The sequence below is a fragment of the Phoxinus phoxinus genome (assembly GCF_949152265.1).
Source record: "Phoxinus phoxinus genome assembly, chromosome: 6".
Lineage (NCBI taxonomy): Eukaryota > Metazoa > Chordata > Actinopteri > Cypriniformes > Leuciscidae > Phoxinus > Phoxinus phoxinus.
Window position 1 is genome coordinate 1,697,525 of NC_136881.1, and position 26,983 is coordinate 1,724,507.

The 26,983-nt window shown below is 37.4% G+C and overlaps 2 protein-coding genes across 10 annotated transcripts in view; one reads left to right on the forward strand and one right to left on the reverse strand.

Annotated features, from left to right (window-relative positions):
* LOC307000118 (uncharacterized protein) overlaps positions 1-5,085 on the reverse strand; it is a 10,641-nt gene extending 5,556 nt beyond the window's left edge. For 2 of the 7 annotated variants that reach the window (XR_013797979.1, XM_079615413.1), the window contains exons 1-3: positions 4,979-5,085; positions 2,700-2,969; positions 1,743-2,009 (exon numbers count right to left, since the gene is read on the reverse strand). Coding sequence is in view for 4 of the 7 variants with exons in the window: in XM_079615413.1 (XP_079471539.1) it covers positions 1,743-2,009; positions 2,700-2,964 (532 nt within the window). In the remaining 3 variants the exon portion in view is untranslated. The remainder of the gene's footprint in view (positions 1-1,742; positions 2,010-2,699; positions 2,970-4,978) is intronic. The other 5 variants (XR_013797980.1, XM_079615412.1, XR_013797981.1 and 2 more) reach the window with 3 other exon arrangements.
* An 811-nt stretch (positions 5,086-5,896) lies between these two features.
* Positions 5,897-17,767, forward strand: LOC307000119 (myelin-oligodendrocyte glycoprotein-like). 3 transcript variants are annotated; one of them, XM_079615416.1, is made up of 4 exons: positions 5,897-7,680; positions 12,088-12,396; positions 14,040-14,192; positions 15,219-17,767. In XM_079615416.1, exons 1-4 carry the CDS (start codon positions 7,572-7,574, stop codon positions 15,242-15,244), a joined length of 597 nt encoding a protein of 198 aa, XP_079471542.1. In that variant the 5' UTR covers positions 5,897-7,571; the 3' UTR covers positions 15,245-17,767. The 3 variants fall into 3 exon arrangements, with proteins under 3 accessions (XP_079471542.1, XP_079471540.1, XP_079471541.1); XM_079615414.1 differs by having other exon boundaries at positions 12,088-12,405; positions 14,040-14,191; positions 15,209-15,380; XM_079615415.1 differs by having other exon boundaries at positions 14,040-14,191; positions 15,209-15,380.
* Positions 17,768-26,983: the final 9,216 nt, after the last annotated feature.

Genomic DNA, 26,983 nt, shown 5'->3' on the forward strand with positions numbered 1-26,983 from the left:
CTGTATCATAGATACATGAATGACATTTGCAGGAAAAAAAACCCGCGTGAAAATCAGTTCGGTATTCAGTGAGGTATGATTAATTAAATGCGCTGACGAGCTGCCATACAGAATACACTGAGTGGAGCGGGTGAGCGGTCTAAGATGGCGGCCCCACGGCTCGATCCCGCTAGTAGGCAGTAGCGGTCGATAGGGCGTCTATCTATACGATGTCTATGCGTTAAACACCCTGTTCTGATGGCGCAAGAGTTGCAACTACGGCAGCTGAGAAGGCCATTCTCTGTGTTCTTTTTTAAAGGGGTCATATAATGTGTGTATTGTGTGGTCACCGTTTTATAAAACCAAAAGGTACGAGAGGCTAGTGCTGTATCGTGAATAAGTCACGGCTGAACTGAAGGGGTTAAAGGGGTCATATAATGGTACATGCACTTTTACAAGTTGATTGCACTGAGATGTGTGCTGGCAGTGCCTGAACACAACCATCATAAAATGATAAAAATCCATCCAGTATTTTTTTTTTAAATCTCCTTATTTGTTTTACCCGGTCTCAAATTGAGCTGTTCGATGTTGTGACGTCACAAAATCGACGCCCCTCCCACGATTGTTGATTGACAGCAGCGTTTCAACACAGACCCGCCCTCGCTCGTGAGCGAGCTGTCAATCATAGTCCGTGCGTCATTGTTGATATACGCTGGAGCACTGTCTATTCTGGAGCAGAATGGCGTCTAAGCGACTGGTGTTCTGTTCTCGGGTGCAATAAGGAACACGGCAGTGTTCCTAGATCAGAACCGCTGAAGACGCAGTGGCTGAGTTTTGCTTTAGAAGGGAATATTCCTCAGGACAAATGTGTTTTTTGTTTGCGCAAATCATTTTTCACCAGACTGCTTTACAAATGAGGGTCAATATAAAGCTGGTTTTGCTAAGAAGCTGCTCCTGAAAAAAGGATCTGTACCAACTATTCGTGTTCCTGCTGAACCTCCAGAAGAAGTGAGTGTAACGTTTTATTAACCTTTATATTAATCTTTATATTAATCTTTGCAAATCGCTAGCACGCTTCACGATGAATGCGGATAACTTAATGTTTACACTCAGGGTAACGTTACATTACGGCATGTTTTTACGACGTTCTCAATATAATGAATAATTCCACGTTTATACTGAACAATGCGTTATAGTTATTATGTTATCCTCAGAGACTCTCGCTGCCATTCTTCAACTGTTGTCAAGGCAACACTCCACGTGTGTGGTGTAAAAAGCGCACCACAGAACAGAGGGGCGGGGCACAGCTCATTATCATTTAAAGACACACTAAAACGGCGTGCTGAAAACAGAGCTGTTTTTGACCAGGTAAAATGAGTGTTTTCTTACAATACTAATGAGAATTTTTAATTAAAGTATTTTACAAAATTTTTAATTTAGACCCTAAATAATCATATTAGCTTGTGCAAAAATGGCATTATATGACCCCTTTAAGAGTTTTCGGAGCCTGATGAAATCGGTATAAATACGTGTTTAATACTGCAAAATACGCTCGATGTGTCAGTCACTGCCCTTGCCGTCCAGAATAACAGAGAACATCCCAATCGAGTGAAGGGATTTGTGACCTAATTATTGTGATCCAACATTTCAGGATGAAACGACAAACACGTCTTCTAATATCTTCAATTGTTGCGTATACCGAGCTGCGCGGTTTTACATCTTAATATATTTGAATATGGTGATTTGTGTGATTTGTGACGCACCCACATCCAGAGGGTTGGTCATGAACACGGCTCTGGGTCCCACGCCGAAGATGAGCTGGTGGTGCCAGGCGTCGGGAACCTCTTCTCCTTCAGCAACGGCCTTCTGCATGTTCATGGTGGCGACGGGAACGGCTCCGCGCAGGATCCATCGGGCCAACCAGGGCACCAGCTTCACCCTGCGCCGGGGGAAGAGCCCGAAGAACCGGCCCGTGACACGACCCCCGCTGGCCTGGTCCGCCCCGTCGATCAGCTGCAGGTGCGTCGCCCCTGGAGGAGGGCAGGTGTGTTGGGTTATTAGAGAAGAAAACACAGTATTTAGACTAGCACAGTGTCCTAACCAGACGCGATGCGACTCCAGTGACAAATAATTTGTCTGTCCACACTAGACGCGACTGCGAGATGCGTCGAAATCAATCAAAACCCACAGCCAATCAGAACAGCGTGTGGGCGGGGTCTCGGGGCGAGTGCACAGCCAATCAGAACAGCATGTGGGCGGAGTCTCGTGGCATTTTGTCGCACGTCGCGTGTAGTTAGGACACAGGGATGGGCGGTATGGCTTAATATAAATTAGGGCTGTCAAAAGATTAATCGCGATTAATCGCATCCAAAATAAAAGTTTGTGTTTCCATAATATATGTGTGTGTACTGTGTATAATTATTTATATATATAAAAACACACACAATCATGTATATATTTAAGAAAAATTGGTTATTATTTATATATAAAATATTTATATATAATATAAATTATATAAATGTATATACAGTATATAAATGCAATTATTCCTTAAATATATACATGAATGTGTGTGTATTTATACATAATAATTCTACACAGTACACACACATATATTATGGAAACACAAACTTTTATTTTGGATGCGATTAATCGCGATTAATCTTTTGACAGCCCTAATTTATAATAATGAAATGAGGCTTGTGGAGAGCTGGATGTACCGGCGTTGCTGCGCGAGTGCAGGTAATCGTGCAGCGGCGCCGTGTTCCTCCTCAGACTCGTCCTCACGCAGGAGTTCACCGTGTCCGGTGTGACCGCGATGATGCCGAGCGCCTGCAGGACGTCCACCAGGGCCGTGGCTCCACACGCAGAGACCCCGATCTGAAGAGTCTGCCTCTGGACCGCCTCCTGGATGCTCCACAGCATCGCCGTGTGGACCTCAGGCCCGGCAGAACCCTCGGCATCCTCCGACCCCGTCAACTCCATCTCTGCTGGAGAACACAGGCAGAAAACATGAGACGTCAGGGCTTTTCAATCGGTTAGATGCAACGGACCATCCTCGTGCGAGGGACCCCCATCCTAACATCTAAGCTCTATGTTTGCATGTATAAATCAATCAATGGGCTTTATGCACAGCTGCACTACTTCCTGAACTTTAGCCAGCTCCTTTGTTTCCTGTCTGCCATTATTGGGACAAACTGATTAATCCAGGTGTGTCTGACCAACAACAATAATCAGACACACCTGGATTAATCAGTTTGTCCAATAATGGCAGACAGGAAACAAAGGAGCTGGCTAAAGTTCAAGAAGTAGTGCAGCTGTGCATAAAGTCCATTAATACTGTGAAAAATGTATAGGTTACACTTTATTTTAAGGTGTCATTGTTACAGTGTAGTTATATATTAAACTACATGTACTTACTATAGGGTTAGGGTGGGATTAGGGTTTGGTTGAGGGTTAATTGCATGTAATTATGCATAATTTACTGTTATGGTACATGTAACATATGTAACAAGGACACTGTAAAATAAAGTGTTACCAAAGTATATTATAAATGTGCAAAATATTTTGTTTCTGTTACATTACATCATTGTTTTTTTTCTTGGAAAACACATGCAAAACCCAGATTCAGGGTTTTCGAATCTGGTGGATGCAACGGACCCCCCAAATATGATCATCCTAACCTAACATTTAAGCTATATATTATTTATCAATTAATTATGAAAAATGTATATTATAAATGTGGAAAATAGTTAGTTTCTGTTACATTACATCATTGCATTTTCTTCGACTCTTAGATGTATTTTGTTCATTTATTTAATTTTATCAGAATTTATTATTTATTTAAATAATTTTAGATTTTTTTGTTGTGTTAGTTTAATCTTATTTTTACCTTTTTACACTGCTTTAGTTTAATTGCTATTGTTATTACCTTATTAAACTGCTATTATTTGCTTTAAAAGTTTTATACATTTATATAGTTATCATCAAATGTATGTATTTTATATTTTTGAATCAAATGTTATTTATTTTACTTACTTTTTATGTATTTATTTTAATCAAATGTATTAATTTAATCATGTTTTAATTTAAACACAGTTGTATGTATTTTAATCAATTTATTTTAAAGTATTAATTTATTATGTGTTTATTTAAATACAATTATTTATTTTTCAATTAGGTTTTATTTTGATCAAATGTATTTTATTGTTTAAAATTATGTATTTATGTATTATATACTTATTATATTTCATTAGTGCACTATCAATTCTGTTTATTTTTTAATTAAATGTATTTATAAAATTCATAAAAAATCTTTATTGACTTTATCTTTACACTGTTTTTAGAAATGATAATTGGTGACAATAATACAGCTCAAACTGTTTTATGATAACGTCAAAAAATCTCCATACATGACAACCGCAACCACATCATCATAAACATAAACACAGCAAATTTGCATTTTTATTCAGTTTTACGTAAAAATGTTAAATAAGACACAAATGTGCATTTATTAATGATGATAATAATGTTCAAAATATAATTGTACATTTGTATCATAATTGTGCAAACTGTTTATAATTATAAAACTACAACATACTGTAACGTTACATTTACAATTATTAATTCTGATTATTATTATTATATTAATATATTATTATTATTATTTTTCAAATGAAAATGTATGTCTTTTTATCGTATTCCTGTTATTTTAAAAGACCACGGCAAAGAACTCGATGGCGTAGAGATATGGTTTTACCATCGAAAAGCAGCATTTTAATATTGTAAAATAAAATCTGACAGCGATATTTTATCGTTCTGATGAACCTGAACCATGTCAACACGTTCATTATAACGGGAGCCTTCTGGTTTTTATACATCACGACGCTCGCTGCAGATTTCAGGGCAAATCATCTCTTTCTGATTAAAATATATTGTGTAAATATGACAACACAACTCAGATAAAACATTAAAATGAAGCATTTGGTTCAATACAAACCGCTTCAGCACGAGGAACTCGACACGACAGACGGTCTCTGGTTTGTTTTTATTCCTGGATTAGCTCTCGTGACTCAGTCACTGTGCTGTGATTGGATGACGGGACTCAGTCATTGTGCTGTGATTGGATGAGGGAACTCCGTCGGTGTGCTGTGATTGGATTGCGGGACTCCGTCAGTGTGCTGTGATTGGTCTATCAAATGTGACAGATATTTTGACCAGGGGGGCAGTGTTCCGAAAAACATTGAAGCCGACCTGGGCGCCGCCATTGGCTAGCGGACCCCCACCTGCTGTTAGCATTCCATTGACTCCCATTCATTTTGGCGTCACTTTGACAGCGAATAACTTTACATCTGAGGCGTTTAAAGACACCGTTTGTCCATTGTTTATTTCTAAAGAAACACGAAAATGTATAAAAGGCTCCATTACCTTGTATCTTACGTTATGGCCCCGTAGAAGCAGTTTTTGTAAAAATAGGCTAACGATTGCGTCATACCCGCGCGACTCTGTCGCACAAGTCGAAAAATTACCGTATGGACAGGCAGAGAAGCTCGCAAGCAATCGGGAGGACGTGGAGGCATAAAGTCAAGGGAGAAGCCCATGGAGAGTGATACAGTTGCTCCCGTTGCTAGCTCATGGACAGCTAATACCCACGCTCTCCGTCTCTGCGAGATTTGGAAGGGAATGATTCAGATTTCTCTCGGCACAGCTACTAGAAGACCTACAGGTTGCTCACGTCACATCTACGTCGCCAAGCTCAGTTTGAGCCTGCGCAGTTCGCCTTGCGATCAGGAAGTGAGTGCTTCTAATTGACTTCATTTCTCTCCGTTGAAACCTATGGGGTCGCTGTGTCCAGTTTATATACTGTCTATGATTTTGACTCTGATTGAGTTAAAAGTCTGAACGATAATTTAAAATGTGTATGGAAGTTTATTTCCGCAGGAAGAAAAATCATGCGCAGGCAAATCTTAAAAATATTATGACATTAAAAAAACGTATTACGACATAAAAAGTCATAAAAAGTGACATTCTAAGTCATAATTATGACAAAAACATAAATTACATACTAATTATGACATACAAAACATAAATATGATTAAAAGTCACAATTGAAAATGAAATAAAAAGTCATAATTATGTCAAAAAGTCAACATTGTGACAATATATACATACTATGTGACATGCTTATCCACAATTTAAACATAAATACGACATAATAATTATGGGATAAAAAGTAAAAATATGACATTATTTATATCACACAAAAAAACTAAAATAAACTTAGAATAAAGTGATAATTATGACATTAAAAGTCGAAATTTGACAAAAAAAAACATAAGTAGGACAAAAAGTAATATTTATGACACAAAAGTAGACATACTATGTGACATGCTTATTCACAATTATGACATTAAAAACATAAATAAATACGACATAATAATAATGGGTAAAAAAAAGTCAAAATATGACAAAAAAATAAATACACTTAGAATAAAGTTATAATTATGACATTAAAAGTCGAAATTGTGACATAAAAAACAAATATGACAAAAAAAGTCATATTTATTACACAAAAGTTGACATTAAAACAAGAAATATATACATAATAAGTGAGATAAAAAGTCAAAATAATGACAAAAAATCATATGAGGGGAAAAAAAAGACAAAATCATAAGATAAATTCCAAATTATAACGTCTAGCCACAAAAAAAAAACATTTCAATTTCATATCAGCTGACGCAATTAAAAATACGTTTACAGTTGACATTATTGTTTTTTATTACGTTTATTTACCATGATTTCGCTACACTATAAGAGTAAAACTAATGGTTCCTGAGTCAGAGTGAGGCCTAGATAAATAAATTTAAATAAAAAGTCATAATTATGTCAAAAAGTCGACATTGTGACAATATATACATACTATGTGACATGCTTATTCACAATTTAAACATAAATACGACATAATAATTATGGGATAAAAAGTCAAAATATGACATTATTTATATCACACAAAAAAACTAAAATAAACTTAGAATAAAGTCATAATTATGACATTAAAAGTCGAAATTGTGACATAAAAAACATAAGTATGACAAAAAGTCATATTTATTACACAAAAGTTGACATTAAAACAAGAAATAGATACATAATAAGTGAGATAAAAAGTCAAAATGATGAAAAAAAAATCATAAATGAGAAAAAAAGCCAAAATCATAAGATCAATTCCAAATTATAACGTCTAGCCACAAAAAAAGAAAAAAACATTTTAATTTCATATCAACTGACGCAATTAAAAATACGTTTACAGTTGACATTAATGTTTTTCACGTTTATAACCATGATTTCGCTACACTATAAGAGTAAAGCGAATGGTTCCTGAGTCAGAGTGAGGCCTACTAGGGATGAGTGTGTGTTATTAACGCGTATAGTTTCGCTTTCGGGCTTGAAGAGCGAGAGTAAAAGCGAGAGTGTGTTCCAGTGTGTGACAGCGCGCGGATGTACACACATCTCCCGCAGGAACGATGCGAACGCAAACACACACGGAGCTCGACTGATTGCGAACACGTGACCCGGTTGAGATGAGAAGCGCGTGAATGAAAAGCTCCGGGATGAGTTTGTCCTCCGGAACCCGAACTCGATCTGCTCGCTTCGGAGGATTTACACTCGCGCTGGTGCTGCTGTCGACGACATGCGCGTGCACGGGTGAGGAGCGTCGCTTTAACTATGGGATGTTGCGTTATTTTAAAGTGGAAAGCAACTATAAAAAAATATTTATATTTTATTATCGTATTATATATTCGGGTAGTTAATAAAATGTAGCCTATTCATAAAGGTCATAAAAATATACAAAATGAAAGATAGTTTTTTGTTGTTGTTTCGTTTATTTATTTATTTGCCCAATAGGAGGTTTTGTCAGATTTAATTCTATGTGCAAATTACTCCCAGCTAACAAAAATATGTTCTAAAAACGTCACAGTAAGTTATTAAAACTTATTTTTTTCTTGTGAACGTTAACGGAACATTATTTTATCATTCTTCAAACATTATGGAAATGTTACTCTCTGTAACAACTTCCAACTAACGCGTTTCAGACAAAAACGCAATATATGAATAAAGTTTCTTTTGTGATAATGTTTTTAAAACATTGAACGGTCGTTCTGTCAACGTTACCGGAAGAACGTTTGTTCATAACTTTGAGAGACTTAGAATGAAATTAAGTTAAAGTCATTTACAATTTCATAATTATTATAATTATATGAAATATTCATAATTATGACATAAAAACATAAATATGGGACAGTCATATGACATAAAAAGTCGACATTATTACATTAAAAACATCAAACATTGACATTATGACATAAAAAGCCATAGTTATGACATACTAAGTAACATGCTAATTCATAATTACGGCATTAAAAAAATTAAATATGACATACGAAAGTGATAATTACTGGATAAAAAGTCAAAATATGACAAAACATATAATGAAATTGAGATAAAGTCGACATTATAACATAAAAACCATACATATGACATAAAAAGTGATAATTATGATATGAAAAGTCAAAATTATGACAAAAATGCATCAAAAAACAAAGGACAAAGGGGGAAATATTCAGAGGTGGAAAGAGTAATAAAATATTGTACTCAAGTAAAAGTACTACTACTTCAATGAAATTTTACTTAAGTACAAGTAAAAGTACCGGTCTAAAAATCGACTCAAGTAAAAGTAAAAAGTAGCTCATTTAAAATTTACTCAGAGTAAAAGTTACTTAGTTACTTTTTTAACAGCGGGGGTGGGATGGGGTGGGGTGGGGGGCTCTCCCGTGTAGGGTTGTAACGGTATGAGATTTGCACAGTATGGCAATGTCTCCGAAAATATTACTGTTAAAGGGATAGTTCACCCAAAAATTAAAATAAGCCCATGATTTATTGACCCTCAAGTCATCCTAGGTGTATATGACATTCTTCTTTCAGAGTTATATTTAAAAAGTCCATTAAAGTGCCTCTATTCACCATAAAAGTGCTCCATACGGGGTTAATAAAGGCCTTCTAAAGCAAAGCAATGAGTTTAAGAAAAAAAAATCCATATTTAACGTTACAAAGTAAAATTCTAGCTTCCGGCCAAACGCAGTCTACTTGCGTCTATAGCACAACTTACGCAATTTATGACGTCGAAGTAGCGTAGTGCGTCATGGCATAGCGTAAATATCAGCAGTACGTCGCATTCCTCGCATAAATTGCGCTTTAGACTTAAAGGGCACCTATTATGCCCCTTTTCACAAGATGTAAGTTAAGTCCAACACACATTTATGTTCAAACATCATGTAAAAGTGAATTTTGCATAATAGGTGCCCTTTAAGTGGAATCTGTATGTTCGTGTGGCTGGAACCTAGTTATTTTACTTTGTAAAGTTTTAAATATGGATATTTTTCTAACACAAATTCATCGCTCTGGTTCAGAAGGTCTTTATTAACCCCCCGGAGCCGTGAGGAGCACTTTAATGATGGATAGATGCACTTTTATGGACTTCAAAACAGAAACGGCCATTCACTGCAGGATATTTGTTAATATAACTCCGATATTTGTTTGAAAGAAGAATTTCACATACACCTAGGATGACTTGAGGATGAATAAATCATGGGCTAATTTTAATTTTTGGGTGAACTATCCCTTTAATCAATTAATAAATAAATAAACGGTATCATTAAATTATTGTTATTATTATTATCATCAGTTAAAAAAATGACAGTTAAATGAATGAAAACAGTTTTTTGGTTTAACAAATGCTTTTATTATAACAAACTTAAAATTATTTGTTTGTTTTGTTTATTAAAATTTCAATAAAACATGTCTAATTAACTAAATTCAATAACTGACCAATGACCATTAGATTAACTATTTTTAACATTAATAATATATTAAAATGTTTAAGAATAATCCTATGAAATGTATTTTATTCAGAAAATGTATTTTATTAATACAAATAAATGTAAACTTTATCCTTTTATTTTTTGGGAAAGTTCTGCCGAACAGATTTATTAAATTAAACCATGGACCCAAAAAAAGATATTCCTTAAATAATGTTAATTTTTTTTAAATTCAAATTATTGTTGTTATTATTTTGAGAAGTATGTTCTATTGTAGGCATACAATAGTAATAAACCGGTAGGCTATTTCTATCATAATTTCTCCTAGTAACACTAAACTTTTATTTTGACGGGTTCTAGTGAAGACCTGTTTTAGAGTGTATTTGACAATGGTTTTTCTCAAATAAAATGATGAAAATGCTCATTAGGCGTTCTCTCAGAGCAGCTCTCTAAATGTTCATGTAGCCTATTTCATGTCCTTATATTGTTTGTGAGACGCTGAAAACACAATGAGCATCAGGCATACTTGAGTATGTAGTAGGCTACAGACGCGACGCAGCTCATTCACACAGAGGCACGCAGAACAAGCATATTTACATAGCAGTCTTTTTGCGCTTTAATATTCAGAGACCATGTCGCGATTTATTGCACAGCTCTACTTTCAATTTATTCATATAGCCTACATCATTGCGTGTTTTACGTGGAACCTGCGTTATGTAAATTGAATTTTCATTTGGATTTTGAATTCGGGGATTCACTCTGCAAACGGGACATACCTTTATCTGCACAGATGGATGGTGTTCTATGTTTCCTCCTTTTGCAGCCACATTGCGTCCACATTTTTTGCAAATTGGATATCTATCCTCGAGGACAACCACGCGTTTTTCCTACATCTAAAGTATTCACATACTGCCCATATGGTTCGCTTCATTCGACAGCGTTTCACTTTTAGCTGGGTCTGCATCACCTTTTTTGCGCGTTTGTTCTCGCCATAGACGGTTCTCCCGCCCTTCAATCAATGTAGTAGTTTCCGGAGCGCGATTTTTTTTTTCCTTGTAAATTATTATTTTATTTATTTTTTACTCAGTAACGGATATGATTTAAAAATGGAGCGAATTACAATACTTCAAACAAAACGTACTTAAGTAAAAGTAAAATTACAGATTTTAAAAACTACTTAAAAAAGTAGAAGTACACAAAAAAACTACTCAATTACAGTAACGCGAGTAAATGTAATCCGTTACTTTCCACCTCTGGAAATATTCATATATAAATTAGGTTTTTGTGCTAATATTTTTAAAACATTGAACGGTTGTTCTGTTAACGTTACCGGAAGAACGTTTGTTCATAACTTTGAGAGACTTAGAATGAAAATAAGATAATTATTATTATTAAATTAATGTTAATAATTACAATTTCATAATTATTATAATTGTATGAAAGATTCATAATGACATAATTATATAAATTCTATAAATATGAGTCATATGACATAAAAAGTCGACAATATTACATAAAAAACATAAATATGACATAAAACATTGACATTATGACATACTAAGTAACATGCTAATTCATAGTGATAATTACTGGATAAAAAGTAAAAATCTGACAAAACTTATAATGAAATTGAGATAAAGTCGACATTGTGACAAAAAAAGCCATAGTTATGACATACTAAGTAACATGCTAATTCATAATTAGGACATTAAAAACATAAATATGATATACGAACGTGATAATTACTGGATAAAAAGTCAAAATATGACAAAACAATGAAATTGAGATAAAAGTCGACATATGACATAAAACCCATACATATGACATAAAAAGTGATAATTATGATATGAAAAGTCAAAATATGACAAAACAATGAAATTGAGATAAAGTCGACATTATGACATAAAACATAAATATGACACAAAAAGTCGACATTATGACATAAAACATAAATATGACACAAAAAGTCGACATTATGACATAAAAACCATACATATGACATAAGTGCTAATTATGATATGAAAAGTCAAAATTATGACAAAAATGCGTTAAAAAACAAGGACAAAAGGGAAAAAAACAATATATAAATGAGGTTTTTGTGCTAAGATTTTTAAAACACTGACCGAGGTTCTATTAATGTGACCGGAAGAACGTTTGCTCATAACTTTGAGAGAACCTTTCCAGAACGTTCTGAGAACTGTTGGTGATTGAGATGCTGATGTGTTATTCTCTGCAGACGGGGCTGACCACAACGTTACGGCCCGGGCTGGAGAAGCAGCGGTTCTGCCCTGCACGTGTCCACCGAATCTGGCAGATCTGGTCTGGCAGAAGGTCGTCGGGGAACTGGACCTCGTGGTCGATCACTACAGAGGAGAAGACGACATAGACAATCAAGCGAAAGAGTATCGCAACAGAACCGAGCTGAAGCTGACAGAGAACTGCTCTCTCACGATCCTCAGAGTGAATACAACAGACCAGGGACTGTACACATGCTACTACCGGAGAGAACCGTTGAGACACGACAGCATCTATCTGGAGGTCACAGGTCAGTACAGTACTTGTGCGTTTGCTTACATTGAGGAACATTCAGGGTCATTATTATTATGTTGGCTTGGAAAATTATTATTCCTCTTAGACTAAATTTCTTAACGCTACTCCTCCTAAACTGTTCAAGCTACAACCACCAAACTCAGACTAGACCTTCAAACTGTTCTGACTCCAGTTGCTTCCTCATGTTAGACTGATCAGACTTACGGTTTTCCTAAAATTGCTGATCAAAACTCGGAAAAATCCCATAGACTTTCATTGCAGAATATTCAAATTGAGCCAAGACTATTCAAACTTCAACTGTCTAAATTCAAATTTTGACAGTTGGAGAGGCCGATTAGACTCCATTAGCTGCCGTTCTATCTAATATTTCTAAACTGAAAACCTTCAAACTTTGGTACTAACAAACTTTTCTTCTTTCTTTCTTTCTTTCTTTCTTTCTTTCTTTCTTTCTTTCTTTCTTTCTTTCTTTCTTTCTTTCTTTCTAACTTATCTATCTATCTATCTATCTATCTATCTCTATCTATCTATCTATCTATCTATCTATCTATCTATCTCTATCTATCTATCTATCTCTATCTATCTATCTATCTATCTATCTATCTATCTATCTATACAGTATATATATCTATCAAATCTCAAACTACTTTAACTTTAAACTAATTTAAACTTCAAAGTACTTTAAACTTCTTCAAACTTCCTGGTCTGGTTTTCTCAAGCCAAATTAAAGTTTGTCTCGACTCTCAACAAACTTTTTAATCTAGTTGTTAACTAACACTAAAACAACTTAAAAAACATTTTCGTTACTAATAAAATAAGTCATTTTAGTTTAGTTTAACTCACTAAATTGACAAAAATAAAACTGAAATATATATTTTTAAGAACCATACAAACACATATATATGGTAAAATCATACAAATAAAAAAGAAGTGGAAATTATACAAATAAAAGATATTCAAAAAACAATAACAATAAACTAAATTTGCAATTAAAAAAAAAAAATACAAAAAAATGGTAATTATGGAATAAAAAGTAGAAATATGACACAAATTTAGATAAAGAGTCGACATTATGACAAAAAAAACAAAAACATAAATATGACTTAATAGTCATGATTATGATATAAAAGGTAGATCTTATGTAAATGAGATTAAGTTCATAAAATTACCCCCCAAAAAAGTTGAAATCAAGATAAATTAGAAATTGTATTGTCACAATTTTTTTTTAAATCTTAAATCAAAATAATTTCAAAATCTTTCATTGTTCTTTAAAACATATCGACGCCAACATGAACCCCAAAGGCCTCATTTAGCCTTTTGAAGATAAACGTGAGGAGATGTTTGTGCCTGGTGTTCACAGTTGACTTGAACGGTGTTCATTTTATCTGTGTTTATCAATCTGATAAATCCCTGGGAACGAAAGCCATGGCTTTGCTGCTAACCTTTGGCTCATATTTTATCTCACGCGACCGTATGAGTTTGTATATCAGATTACAGGGTTGCATGCATCAAAAGGACGGTTTCTATGGAGATTTAACGGCCATGTGACTTTTCAGTGTGCACAATACCAGGCCTCATTTTTTTTTATATCATGAACACCTTTGCATTATTCAATCACAAACATGCGATGAATTTTTGTAGTTTCTGTAGATCCTCAGGATCCAGGAGAGTCGAGGAGCGTCCAGACAACTGTGGTGACGTCTTCGGTGTGTGTGCTTCTCGTGATCGTGATCATCACAGTGGCTGCTGCAGTATATGTGGGAATTGTTCGCAAAAAGAGACGTTCAATGAACGGTAAAGTCCTTTTTTTTATATGACTTGTCCATTTAAAGGATTAGTTCACTTTAAAAAAAACTTTTGCTGATGACTTACTCACCCCGATGTCATCAAGATGTCCATGTCTTTCTTTCTTCAGTGGAAAAGAAATGCAGGTTTTTGATGAACACATTTCTCCATATAATGGACGTCAATGGGCCCCAAACGGGTCAAGGTCCAGATGACAGTGTCAGCGCCGCTTCAACGGGCTTTAAACGACACCAGACGATGAATACGGGTCTTATCTAGCGAAACCATCGTCATTTCACAAATAAATAAAAAAGTTTAAGTTTTATAAGCACAAGCGCTCGCCTTGCTCTGTTCTGTGATGCGCGTTCGTGACGTCACGTAATACGCAGTTACGCTGTAAAGGTCACGCTTGACGAGTCAGTGTTTACAGATGTGCGGAAGGAGGACCATACACACATATTCAAATGTCTTTGTGTCAGTTTATCGTTTAAATGCCCATCTCGTGTGTATCCTGGTGTTGGAATATTAAAAAGCCTAAAAGAACATTTTCGTCAGGACAGAAATGTTTGGCTTTTCACAGAAGCGTGACCTTTACAGCCTAACTGCGTATTACGTGACGTCACGAATGCGCACAACTTTTTTATTTATTTGTGAAATGACGATGGTTTCGCTAGATAAGACCCGTATTCATCGTCTGGTGTCGTTTAAAGCCCGTTGAAGCGGCGCTGACACTGTCATCTGGACCTTGACCCGTTTGGGGCCCATTGACGTCCATTATATGGAGAAATGTGTTCATCAAAAACCTTCATTTCTTTTCCACTGAAGAAAGAAAGACATGGACATCTTGGATGACATCGGGGTGAGTAAATCATCAGCAAAAGTTTTTTTAAAAAGTGAACTAATCCTTTAAATTAAGTTGCCGTTTCCAATAAGAAGTTATTGTGTGCTCTCTTCTCGCACCCTCATGTTTGTTTACTTAATAATACATCAAGATGAAATCTGAGTATATTTCATGACATTTTTCTGGCTTTGCAGGAGGAACATTGGTGAGAAGCGTTTGACAGCTGTCAGTACAACAGTGCCAGATCTCTGGTTTACGACCGCTTATCACAGATTATATCTCCACAAAATGCTAAAGGTGCTATGGTGCAAATGTGGGATTTAAAAAAACAAAACTTAACAAAAGCTATTCAGTGACCCATTTAATCTACTGATCCAGCACAATCATTTTCTGTCACTATATATATCATATCAAAAGGTAAAATAGTCCATATAACACTGTGAATGGCTGGTCATTTTACTTGCTATTATTCCTCTTTGTTGCCAATTGTGGCCTTATATCGAGACCAATCAAGCCTTTCTTGAAGTAAAAGAGGTTGACATTCTATAAAAAACATTACAAAAAGTCCCTCACAGTCCAGCCTGGAATATGGTCAAATATGTAAACATTATAAATTAACAGTTTTACACTTTACTCATCATTTCACTTCCTTATTTTATTCTCAATGAGTTTTCTCAATCATTTTTTTATGAATGCTTAGGCTACACACAGTTCTAAAAACTATGGCTCCATTTCTCAAAACACACACTTCATTCAAAACTATTTTAACAAAAAAAAATGTTTTTGAGTAGAAACTCTACACACAAACCATTAAATAATTAGCCACATACTCGCCAAACTACACACAGAAATGAAACTGAACGGACTTCAGCGGAATAATGACACTATTGGCTCGTTAAAACTGCTTTATTAAAGCAGAATCTGATTTTTTTGATAATATTGTGAAGCTGCTGTGAAACGGTTAGTTCCAGTCCTTGATTCTGATTGGTCAATAGCTGTGTTTTTATCAGACTATCGCGCATTAGCTTGAAAATTTCGTCTTCTGTCATGATTCAAGCGTTTGAAAACAAAATGTATGAGACTGTTGTTGTCAGCTTGGAGAACTTGATGTTTCCTCATCTAAAGAGATCGGAACTGCAATTGCATGGCGTTTCAAAGAGTGAAAAATGACTTGTCTTCACGATAAAACAACACGGCTATGACCGCTTCACCCAACGGTTCTATGTATCACTACACGGCAACACACCGTCACCTAGCAACCAGTCTTAGCAACGTCAACATAATAGTTCTCATTGATACGCGTATACCTGTATTTACAGTATATATAGCATTTTCCTTCAGGTCAGTCCTACAGGGTATTCGTAATAAAAAAATCAGTTTAAATGTGATATCTTGTTCTTCTAACAGTTTTCCCGCGTCCGACATGCTAATCATTTGTCAGTTGCGTCTTGCTTCTCTGTGAACAGAACACAAGACAGACCTTTCAATATAAAAGTCTTCTCTGCTGACTGACTCACACATAAAGACAGTCTTTGTCGCCATCTAAAGACGAAATAATGTATATAACTTCTGTCGCTGTTCACGGTCAGGGACTATTTTTTCCAGCGGAAGGAAGGCTTTTAGCGATTTTATTTCATGAGTTCATTTCATGTTCATTTCACGAGTTCAAGTTTATTTGCATTCATGAGTTCATTTCACAAGTTCAAGTTTATTTGCATTTATACATATTTTTGTGGCTTAATGTTTGTATTGTGTGTGGTAACCGTTTTATAAAAGCAATACAATAAGTGTTTTGCTTACATAGGCCTACACTAAACAGAAATGCAAGGTAAAAAATATTTCTTTCTTTCTCACGACACTGAGTTTTGATTTCGAAGTGAACAAATGTTTCAATGTTTCCACATTTTGAATGATGTCTAATGTTGAGAACTGTGTTTAGAGTTCTGTACAAAGTTAGTTTTACAATAGCAGACGTTTAAAGCATAATGTGCTTAGTTTTTCAGACTTGGCGTGAAGATTTGGTAAATGAGTGAACTGAGTGACTTCAAGTTTCACTTTCAGTGTGTAAGCAATTCTGAAAAACTGTTATAAAGGGCCTAGAGAGCTACATAGCCAAAATTGAGATGTACATTAAACTATGGAAGCTTGTTCCTGCCAGAGAATAAATAAATGACAAAGGGTTAACTTTTTATATCTCACAATTCTGACTTTCTTCTCGAGTTTCACATGGCCTTACTGAATGTAGTCATAGTGTAGGAATGCACACGTCCAGCAGTGACCCAGATATTTGTGTGTGTGTGTGTGTGTGTGTGTGTGTGTGAGAGAGAGAGAGAGAGAGAGAGAGAGAGAGAGCCGTGTCGTCTCGCAGTCCTGATTTATACTGGCTTCCTAGCAGAGCTGTGTATAATGTTGTTGATGTATTATGGGATGTTTTGGATATCCCATGTCTGTTTACTGCACTGGAAATGAATCCTGTTCTGCACAACATACACGAACACATTTTGCATCAGTTAAACTGAATTATTCATTATCATCTACATATCACACACACATGTAGTCTGTCTGTTTTGGTTTCCCCATTTTAAAGTCTGAAATAAGTCATATCTATGCAGAAACTGTTTGATTTCATGTGTTTTGCTGCACTTGTTTTGTATGCCATTTATACTTATGACTCTGAAATATGTGACTTTTTTATATTTTTTATATCATACTGAATAAAATGTGAGTGGTGTACTAGACTGAAGATCATCTTATAACGTGATTCTTTTTACATGATAGCTGAAGTATTGGTGAAAGTGAACACCTGTCACTCGTGGAACGGAGTGTGAAACGTCAGACAGATTTTAACGACATAAGCGTGTGGTCTAAAGCGCACTCTATTCTCTTAATGAGTGGGTGTGTTTTGGCCGTAACCAGAGCCATAGAGAGTTGAGTTGCGACATCGCAAAGGGCCTCTGATAGTTGACAATTCAAAAGAGGTCGATATTTCAGCAACTTAGGCTACTTCTGGAACAACGCGACGCGCAGCAATGTACGTGAATGGGGTCCAACGCCCAAATTAGTGTTTGGAACTAATCCAATCTTCAAATCCCAGAAGTAGGCGATTAAAAGCGCCGCCATTTTTTTTTTCAACAGATGTTTATGGGAGTGTAGTCTCAGCCTCAGACGTCACGCCCACGGAGCGTTGGCTAAACGTCTGATGCATATGGTACACTTAACTGGAAACACTTCAGGAATGTCGAAGTCGTCATCTGATTGGTTCAATTTTACCGGATTTCCGGGGGGCGCGAGTGTCGCGTTTATTTTCGGTCCGCCGGGAAACAAAGCGCAGACGTGTGATTGCGGAAGAAAAACTGTTGTGTTTACATGAGTGACAATGAGCATTTATCAAGATCAGCTAAACGTAGGATTCTCAAAAGTATGCGAGGTTCACGGCATAGACTCTTTAAGAGATGTCCAGGAGTTTTGTTTGAGGCACTTAGTGGAGACTTGTTGCACGCCGGTCTGTTGTTGTGGGGACATTTCCACGCCCCGAAACGTGACGCTGAACGAAACGAACTGTAATTGGTTGTTTGACATGTCGGTCAAACTGCCTTATGGGCGGGCCTTGGCCAAAGAAAGCTGCTATGAATTCCAGACCTTCAGCCGTCAGTCTGAATGCAAACCAGCGTTTGCATGTGACCGCCTCCAGAACAAGACAACTACGCTTAAAGCGCAAGACAACTACGCTCATTTCGTATCATTGTCGCGCCCGCGCGCACAAGTGTTCAGTCGACGGACAGCGAGTGGGTCTGTGTTCAGGGAAATTACGATGCCGCAGATGTGCTGTTCCTGGCTGTGGACAAACAACATCTGTGAATACGCTGCGAAAGATCCAGTCGTCAGGGAAAATGGATGCACTTTATTTTTTGCGGACGTCTCAGTCACGGCAGTGTTAATTTAAGCGTTTGTTCTACACATTTGAAGGATGACTGTTTTGAGAACAAATCCCAAAATGATGCTGGCTTTGCCAGAAAACTGTTGCTCAAAGATAAGTCCGTGCCGAATATTCTGGGCTCAACAACGATGACGCAAACTGTAAGTAATGTGTTTAAAACTTTAAACTACTTTTTAAATACGCTGAATCCGCAAATGTTCTGGCTGGGGGCGTTAATAATTGATGCACAGGCACTGATGTTAGCCAATCATAGCAGTGGGCGTTAACACTGAACTCTTAAAGGGGAAACACCCCCAAAACAGACTGTTGGAATCAGAGGATGAGAAACAGGGAAAAGGTCATAAATCACTACATTTTAAAAGTTTTTTGTAAAAAAAACTATAGTAATACTATATTTGCACCTAAGGGAACGTAATAATAAAATAAAAAAAACATGTCATGACCCCTTTAACTCGCACACAAACACATGCATGTCTTCTCAGAGTTTCAGTCTTTAGACTAAACAGGTTATATTTGTGTTGTGGTTAGAGACTTTTGTTTCGGTCCAAATACCACGGTTACTGTGGTTGAAAGCTCAGGTTGAAAATATAATTCAATTGAATCAAGCTACGGATATATGTTAACTTTAAATCGGAAATGTTTCTGCACCACTAGTGTCACCAAACGGGTTTCCCAAACACTTGCCAACCATTGGTCAAACACAGAAATAGTCCCGCCCCCAAACTTACGTGATTGGCTGAGTTAGATTACATGTTGTGGCGGTTAATGTTTTAAATGAGTGTTTAACAGTCTCTTGTTGTTTCCGCCACAATATGAAAAATAAAAGGTAACTGCGACTTTTTATCTCACAAACTTATATAGCCTACATTTATTCATTTAGCAGACGCTTTTATCCAAATTAACATAAAAACGGACTTTGTTTCTCACAATTTCGATTTCATTTCTTTATTTAAATCTCAGAAGTTAAATCTCACAGTTCTGACTTTTATCGCAAATTCGAGTTTATATTTCACAATTCTTTCTGACTTTTTTTCTCAAATTTTAATTTTTATCTAACAATGTAGGCCTAGAACTTGCCATTATGACTTTTTATCTCACAAATTCGGACTTTTTTTTCTCGTCATTTTGAATTCTCTCACAATTCAGACGTTTTTTTCTCGCAAATAGGCCTACAAGTTTATATCTAACTTAGTTTCTCTCTTTATAAGAGTTTCTGCCACGGGATGAAAAATAAAAAAAATCTCACAATTCTGACTTTTGTTTCTCAATTGAGAGTTGGAACGACAAGAAAGTACGAATTTTGAGATATAGCCTAAAGCAATTATCGTCTTTAAGTTATTAATTATACACGTATAATTTATTGTTGTAGTACTTTTAAAGGTTAAGTTGGGCTAGTAAGCAAAGAAAGTAGGTTAAAAGTTAACAGGTGACTTTATAGAGGAATTCCTTCTTGTTGAGTCATTCTCTCACAGTTAATGTTCAAGCACAAAACTATTTAATGGCTGTTATTTTTCCATTAATGTGTCTGGGGAGTTTCAATGTGTGTGACTAACCCAACAATGTTGAAATAACCCGCAGAAACACAAAAGCCTCTAATCATTGAGAATCTCAGAACATTAAAAACATCATCGTCATCATCACCCTTCAGCATTTTGGCTTAAATATGGACTAAAACAGCTTTAAATCAGAGAGTAGAGCCTATAAACATTGACAGATATGTTATGATGAATCCGTGGTGATCATATTTCACGTTTCGGGTCTTAACAGAACCGCAATATTTGGCACGCAGAAGTGAAACTCACCAAAAGTAGGTTTGTTCTCCAAACTGCCATTGTTTTAGTCGAATGATTAGCCAACAGACGTGTTTTATCAGTTTCACAACATTTGTTTGTTTGAGAGACAAATTAGCTACTAAGACTAAACACACAGAAATAATAAAAGTAGTTTTTCTTGAACAGCGGGTCTCATTGGGAACATTGTGTGCCTGCCTACATTCAAAGGTGGTCAAGCATACAGCAGGTTTTATGTTTTTTTTTTTTACAGGGTATGTATTTTGACAGGGTGTGGAATGGATTGAACCGAATGAAAGAGTCTCGACAGATTCTGGCAGATCGTCCTCGTGAAGGAATGTTGCGCAATAATCATTTCCTTAACCTCCTTATTTTTCTCAAAACTCACTGGTGGCACACGCTGAAAAACAAACGATCAGCATAATAAAATTTCCTATGTTTGCACAAACGCAGGAAGATTCTCATACACAACCACACACACACACACACACACACACACACACACACACACACACACACACACACACACACACACACACACACACTTCTTCTCAGAGTTTCAGTCTAAACTAAACAGGTTATATTTGTGTTGTGGTTAGAGACGTTTGCTTCGTCCAAATACCACAGTTACTAGTAAGTCATTTGGTTTGGTACCAAAAAAAGAAAAGCTTGAAAGGTCTTGAAGGAAATGCATTGTGATTTTACACTATAGTTGCGAAAACTTTACCGATAATAGTCCTGAAGGCTCTGATACGGGCGATAGGATTTTTTTAATAGTCCACTGAATGTGTTTTAAATACCTCATAATCAGGGTTATATCAATAAATCCCTAACTGAATATTGGTTGTTCCATAGATAGTCATATCTGAACCATGTTCATACTTTTTTTGCAATCTGAATAAATGCATTTTGGAGGTATGCTTATTTAAATAAAATTAAATATGCAAATAGTTAATATGCCATAAGCTTCACGTATGACTGGCAAATATGCATCATTAAGTTTATCAGTTTATGTTAGAACTGTGTGGATGGACATTTTATATGCACTGAAAGTGAATCCCCAAATTAGGCCTAAATATTCTGTGATAAAGAGAAGTTTTCTTTTTAGTATTAAAATAATGGGGGGAAAAAATCACCTGCGTTTATCAAACTATTGCATTATCATAAAATAAACTTTTGAGGCATGAAACGCGTGGCATGGCCGCTAGGGGTCAGTGTTGCTCCATCAGTGCAAAACTGCATCACATTATGGGAATTTACTTCACAATCACAAATGCTTAGACACAACATTAAACACCAAAGCCAAATCTTCAAACTGCATTCAGAGAACATCTGACTCGTGTGGCAAAATCAAACAATCTGCTCAAAACCATTTCACCTGCACTCAAAATCAAGTAATGCTCTCGGATCATACAATATTTAAACACTTCAGATCATTCATTAGACATCAACATCAGCATCAGCATCCAAAGCGTGCGTGCAGAGGGAAAATATGCATATCAAAGTATAATAATTGCAACTAAGTAAGTTGAATAAATTGTATAATGTATAGTATTGAGTATTGGCATATAGTGTTGAGTGTCTATTGTGATGGACTTTTTTATTATTAATAATAATAATAACTAACATTTATTTTCCTCTCAGGATTAACAATTATGTGCTTTTGACACCTACAGGTGTGCTCAGAATTATTGGCATCCCTGGTAAATATGATCAAAGATGGTTGTAAAAATAAATCTGCATTGTTTCTCCTTTTGATCGTTTATGTAAACAAATGTGCAAAAAAATCGAATCTTTTATTGAATTAAACGAATTGAAAGTGGGGGGGGGGGGGGGGGGGGATCCCATTATGAAATTGGAGAGTGTTTGGCCACTCAAACTCTCTCTCCTCCAAACTACTGTATATTCTTTGGTTTTTCTCACTGTGATGAATGATTAAGGGAATTTGGCCATATTTATACTCATGTGAAACAAGTCATAGACAGTTTCATGTTCCTGGTCACCCTGATGTGCTATAAAATGTAAATATGAATGGGATTATTATGCTTCAGAGATATTTTACACATAAAAAATTCTAGGGGTGCCAATAATTATGGCCAACTATGTGTTTTGGAGAAAAACATGAATTTCATAATGTGATTTTCCCTTCACTTTTAATTATTTTACTTCAATGAAAGGTTATATTTCAGCAAATTCTATGAATGAAAGATCAAAAGGATAAACAATGCAGATTTATTTCTACAGCCATCTTTTGATTGATTGATTGATTGATTGATTGATTGATTGATTGATTGATTGATTGATTGATTGTTTGAAAACAATCAACACGAAGTGTTCAAAAGGATAAAAACACAAAAAAGCCCAAAGGCTTGTTTCCATTGAGGTCCTTAAGATGTAAGATGAGTAACAATGGACTAAAAACATTGAGGACAATGAAGAAATGGTGCTTTAAAAAACAAAACAAAAAGATAAAAACACAATAAAAGAACGAAACAAGGGCTAAATTCCCAGATAGACAATGTTTGGTCATATTTACCGCAGGGGTGCAAATAATTCTGAGCACAACTGTAAATGTCCCCAAACCTCGGGCCAAAGTCAGTGTTTCTGAATCATATCTGAACATAACAAAAGGGGAAATGAAACTTCGGCACAGACAACTATCTAAATATAAAAGCCCCATGACATGAGTCATCATCAGACTAATAAAGCTATAGACCTAAATGTGCTTTGCTAGTTACAGAGAAGGGAAGCGGTTGCTGAATTTGCACATATAGAGCCAATCGTAATGTAGAAAAATGATGTAATGAATGATGTCACCATGCTCATATTCTGTAGAAACTGTTGCACTCTTTTTGCTGGTGGGATTTTCTCTGAAATTTGTCTGAGATTATCCAGCCGTGATTAAAGTCAAGCCAGCTTTATTTATACAGCGCTTTTTACAATACAGAGTGTTTCAGCTTTACAGAGATAACAGGAAAATAATGCAACAAAGTTTGTTTCGGCTGTACAGCAGATCTAGAAGAAAATAGTGTCCAGCTTAAGTGTTCAGTGATGGTTCATTTCTGTTGTAGAAAGGTTATTCATTTTGTTGATTTACAGTAAAACCAAAATGTATTCAGACACCGTCAACATTTCTCACATTATTTATTTGATATTTGACTGGTTTTGTCCATCCTTCTGTTAGAAGCCGCCATTTCGCAATAGTTTTTTGTTGACATTTAGAAGAAAAAAAAAGAAGTTTTTTTGCAAATCTGTATGAAAATGGTAACGCGCCTGCAGTTGCACAACACTTTTGTAACGCTGAGGTAGAATCAAAGGAGGAAGCAGGATCCAAATCCATGCAGCACGAACTTACAGATGCAGACCAAGACTCGCGGACCAAGACTCGCGGACCAAGACTCGCGGACCAAGACTCGCGGACCAAGACTCGCGGACCAAGACTCACCGACCAAGACTCGCGAACCAAGACTCACTGACCAAGACTCACTGACCAAGACTCGCGGACCAAGACTCACTGACCAAGACTCACCGACCAAGACTCACCGACCAAGACTCGCGGACCAAGACTCGCGGACCAAGACTCGCGGACCAAGACTCACCGACCAAGACTCACCGACCAAGACTCACTGTCCAAGACTCACTGTCCAAGACTCACGGACCAAGACTCACGGACCAAGACTCGCGGACCAAGACTCGCGGACCAAGACTCGCGGACCAAGACTCACCGACCAAGACTCGCGGACCAAGACTCACTGACCAAGACTCACTGACCAAGACTAACCGACCAAGACTCACCAACCAAGACTCACCGACCAAGACTCGCGGACCAAGACTCGCGGACCAAGACTCGCGGACCAAGACTCGCGGACCAAGACTCGCGGACCAAGACTCACTGTCCAAGACTCACGGACCAGGACTCACGGACCAAGACTCGCGGACCAAGACTCGCGGACCAAGACTCGCGGACCAAGACTCACTGACCAAGACTCACCGACCAAGACTCACCGACCAAGACTCACCGACCAAGACTCGCGGACCAAGACTCGCGGACCAAGACTCGCGGACCAAGACTCGCGGACCAAGACTCACTGTCCAAGACTCACGGACCAAGACTCACGGACCAAGACTCGCGGACCAAGACTCGCGGACCAAGACTCACTGACCAAGACTCACCGACCAAGACTCACCGACCAAGACTCGCGGACCAAGACTCGCGGACCAAGACTCGCGGACCAAGACTCGCGGACCAAGACTCGCGGACCAAGACTCGCGGACCAAGACTCGCGGACCAAGACTCGCGGACCAAGACTCGCGGACCAAGACTCGCGGACCAAGACTCACTGACCAAGACTCACCGACCAAGACTCACCGACCAAGACTCGCCGACCAAGACTCGCCGACCAAGACTCGCGGACCAAGACTCGCGGACCAAGACTCGCGGACCAAGACTCGCGGACCAAGACTCACTGTCCAAGACTCACGGACCAAGACTCACGGACCAAGACTCGCGGACCAAGACTCGCGGACCAAGACTCGCGGACCAAGACTCGCGGACCAAGACTCGCGGACCAAGACTCACCGACCAAGACTCGCGGACCAAAACTCGCGGACCAAGACTCGCGGACCAAGACTCGCGGACCAAGACTCACTGTCCAAGACTCACGGACCAAGACTCACGGACCAAGACTCGCGGACCAAGACTCGCGGACCAAGACTCGCGGACCAAGACTCGCGGACCAAGACTCGCGGACCAAGACTCACCGACCAAGACTCGCGGACCAAAACTCGCGGACCAAGACTCGCGGACCAAGACTCGCGGACCAAGACTCGCGGACCAAGACTCGCGGACCAAGACTCGCGGACCAAGACTCACCGACCAAGACTCACTGACCAAGACTCACCGACCAAGACTCACCGACCAAGACTCACCGACCAAGACTCGCGGACCAAGACTCACCGACCAAGACTCGCGGACCAAGACTCACGGACCAAGACTCACTGACAGAACCAAAAATCCACAAACACTGAAACAAGACACAGGGTTTAAATACAGAGACTAACAAGCTAAACAAGCTAACAAGAGGGCGTGGCTAATATGACACACCTGGGGAAACTAATCAACATAACAGGGAACTGCAAAACATGGGACAAGACAGGGGAACACAGGTTGAAATCATAACAACTTTTTTTGAGTTCACTGTAACATGCTTTTCATTTAGAGAATTATTTGGGCTTTTGCATTTGGACTACTGTAGTTACAGTGTGCAAGTGCTGAATATAGCGTGTTAGAAAGTCCCCTACGCACCTGACTTAAGTTTAATCCCGGTGTTCGAGACTTTATTCGCTACTGAGCGTCGGACAACTTCTCTTCCCCTAAACACTATCACGTCTGATGAAGATCTGTAGTGCTCACTAACCAGACAGACTCCAGACAACGCCTTCGAATATGCTTTATTATACCATGGTCTGGGTGAATACTCAATTCTGATTGGCTGCAGGGTGTCTGTTAAAAGGTGATGTAGGACACTTAGTAAAGGAGTTCTAAAACCGTTAGATTTCGATTGTAAAACTAATTAAAATATAAACTAATGTTTTAAAAATTGTCAGGTATTAATGGAAATCTAAAATAGAATCGTCCCGTGTCGCGGCTGGTTAGGACAAAAACTGATTAACATTGAAAAGACGCATTTTATCGCGTGTAGTTAGGAGGACACGGTGTAATGGAAACGCGGCTAGAGAGATTGGTTCTGTCTCCGCATCAGGTCTTTGTGTTGGTCATGCCTCAGGACTCTGTTCACATCACAGGCCATGTCGTCTCTTTCCAGGCAAAGGAAAAACCCTCTGGTGGTAAACAGTAGAACTAAAGAGCCTTGACAACTCTCGTGCAACTCTTCCTCTCAGGTTGTTCCCGTCTATCGCTGATATCATCATTCAGTGCAACTGTTCAGTCTAAACGGGCTTATTTTGTACATTTGGTTTAGTGCATCACAGTGCAAAATGAGATTTAGCGAGTGAGAATGTGTTTTTTGCAGAAAGAGTGCATGAGATTTGCTAATCTGCCTGAACTTGTCTGAGGTTTGACAGAAAGAGTGATTTATTCAACAAATATGTTTGGGCATTTGAGAATGTGAGTTTAGCAATTCAGAAAAACTGCACAAAGAGAAATAAACCTGTGAAATAAACAAATTGCCAATACAATGTGTTGAAATCACTGGAGAATTCTGTCATTTTT